General features: G+C 40.7%; 1 protein-coding gene across 1 annotated transcript in view; it reads left to right on the forward strand.

Moving 5' to 3' along the window:
- The window catches only part of LOC117938293 (probable cationic amino acid transporter), an 8,031-nt gene that overhangs the window by 641 nt on the left and 5,331 nt on the right, over positions 1-2,059 (forward strand). Inside the window, exon 2 of the mRNA XM_034862815.1 lies at positions 156-208. Within this exon, the coding sequence (XP_034718706.1) occupies positions 156-208 (53 nt within the window). The remainder of the gene's footprint in view (positions 1-155; positions 209-2,059) is intronic.

Below are 2,059 nucleotides of genomic sequence, written 5' to 3' on the forward strand. Positions count from 1 at the left end.
CACACACACACACACACACACACACACACACACACACACACACACACACACACACACACAGAGAGTTGCCCGGCCCCAGGTTTTGAATAATGTATCCACCCGGTCCGGTCTGAAGGATTAACGCTGTCGTCTCCTCTCGTCATCATTTCCTGCAGGTCTGCAGAGGACGTGGACTCCACCGACGCCGCGTCAGGAAGACACACAACCTGTGAGTGTGTGTGTGTGTGTGTGTGTTACCTGTCACACACCTGAGCTTCTTTAACCTGTGTGTCGGCTGCTTTTATCAGCGTTGTTCTTTCCTCACCCTCCTAATCCCAACCTGTTGATTCAGATTGTTGTATTCATTATTATCAGGTGTTGAGTAAAGTGTGCAGCAGTAATTTCAGGTGATTAGAAACTGGTTCAGGTGCGTATGTAGTTCAGTTCTGGCTCTTGAAAGCGGATCCTCGTGGATTCATTAATGTTTCAGAGGGGGAGTCTCGCTCCAGTGAGAGAGGAGAACAGCTGATGGGTCGGACGGGTGCACCTGCCACATTTTGGCCTTTATGATTGCGTTGTTGATTAAAACTTTGACTTTACTTTACTCTTTGTAAAAGAATTCTTCAAGGTAAAACACTACGGTGTAAACAAGACGGCGTCTTTCTGGTCCGATAATACCTAAATGCTCAAGAACCTTTATAAGGTACAGTTTTGAGGTACTTTGGTTAACCTAATTACTTCCATTTAGTACTTTTTAAAGTTTATTTTTGGCATTGTTTTGGTGAAATCCATCATCATTTACAGCATGTTGTAACTCAGGAGGGCGAGGTCTGCAACTGATGATTATCATTGGCGATTAATCCGGGGATTCATGTTCTGGATGAATGGATTGGTTGTTTGGTGTAAAATGTCATAAAATGGTGAAAAAACGATGAGCAGTGTTTCCCAAAAAAATCCCGAGATGACGTCCCAAAATGTCTCGTTTAGTCCACAACTCAAAGATATTCAGTTCACTGTCACAGAGGAGAGAAGAAACTAGACGATATTCACATTTAACAAGCTGGAATCAGAGAAGTTTAACTTTTTTTGTTATAAAAATGACTCAATTTTCAAAAAAAGTTGGTGAATTATTTAATAGTTGACAACTAATCAATACATTTTCACCTCTAGTAACGGAGGTTAGAGACGAGAGCTTCAAGGTTCAATTCCCAGACCGCCATGATAACATCTGGGGTGGGGGGGGGGGGGGGCAGTGAAAGAGCAGCGCTTGTCCCTCCCTCATTGCAACACTGAGGTGCCCTTGAGCAAGGCACTTAACCCCAACCGCTCCAGTAGAGCTGCTCAGTGGCAGCAGCTCGACTGTAGTTGTCAGAACCAGAACCAGAATCCGCTTTATCAAACAAATCCGGGTTTTTTTCGTGTTAAAGTTTCATCGTTTTTTAACAAAAACGTACGTTTTTTTTCCTGCAGTTTTATCGGTTAACCCTCGTGTCGTCTTTCCGTAAAAATTTAAAATCAATGCTTTTGTTGACACTTTTTCTCAATTAAAAATGAAAGATTCTTATGTTTTTTTCCCTTTTTTTGACGTTTTCAACACTACGTAACACTGACTTATTAACTTTAGTTTTACAGTTATTTGGGGATTTTATAGTCCATAAACCTCATTTATAGGAAATTATACCTAATGTTTGAGTTAGAAAAGCAGAAATTAGGAATTATTGAGACTAAAATTAAAGGAATGGATGTTGATAATAATCACAGACTGGAATATGTCAACTTTTACTCAATACTATTTCAACAACACTTCCATTTGTTTTACATAGCTATAAAATTGAATAAGACGCCCCAAAATTAATAAAAGTAGAGATTTGTACTTGGCAAAGAGCGTTGGGTGGAATCAATCATGTTATTTTGGGGAATTAAAAAGAACATTGATATAGGACAACATGGGGACAACATGGGGGCAACATGAGGACAACATGGGGACAACATGAGGACAATGTGGGGACAACATGGGGACAACATGAGGACAACATGGGGACAACATGAGGACAACATGGGGACAACATGGGGACAACAT

This window comes from Etheostoma cragini, chromosome 22, assembly GCF_013103735.1.
Source record: "Etheostoma cragini isolate CJK2018 chromosome 22, CSU_Ecrag_1.0, whole genome shotgun sequence".
Taxonomy (NCBI): Eukaryota; Metazoa; Chordata; class Actinopteri; order Perciformes; family Percidae; genus Etheostoma; species Etheostoma cragini.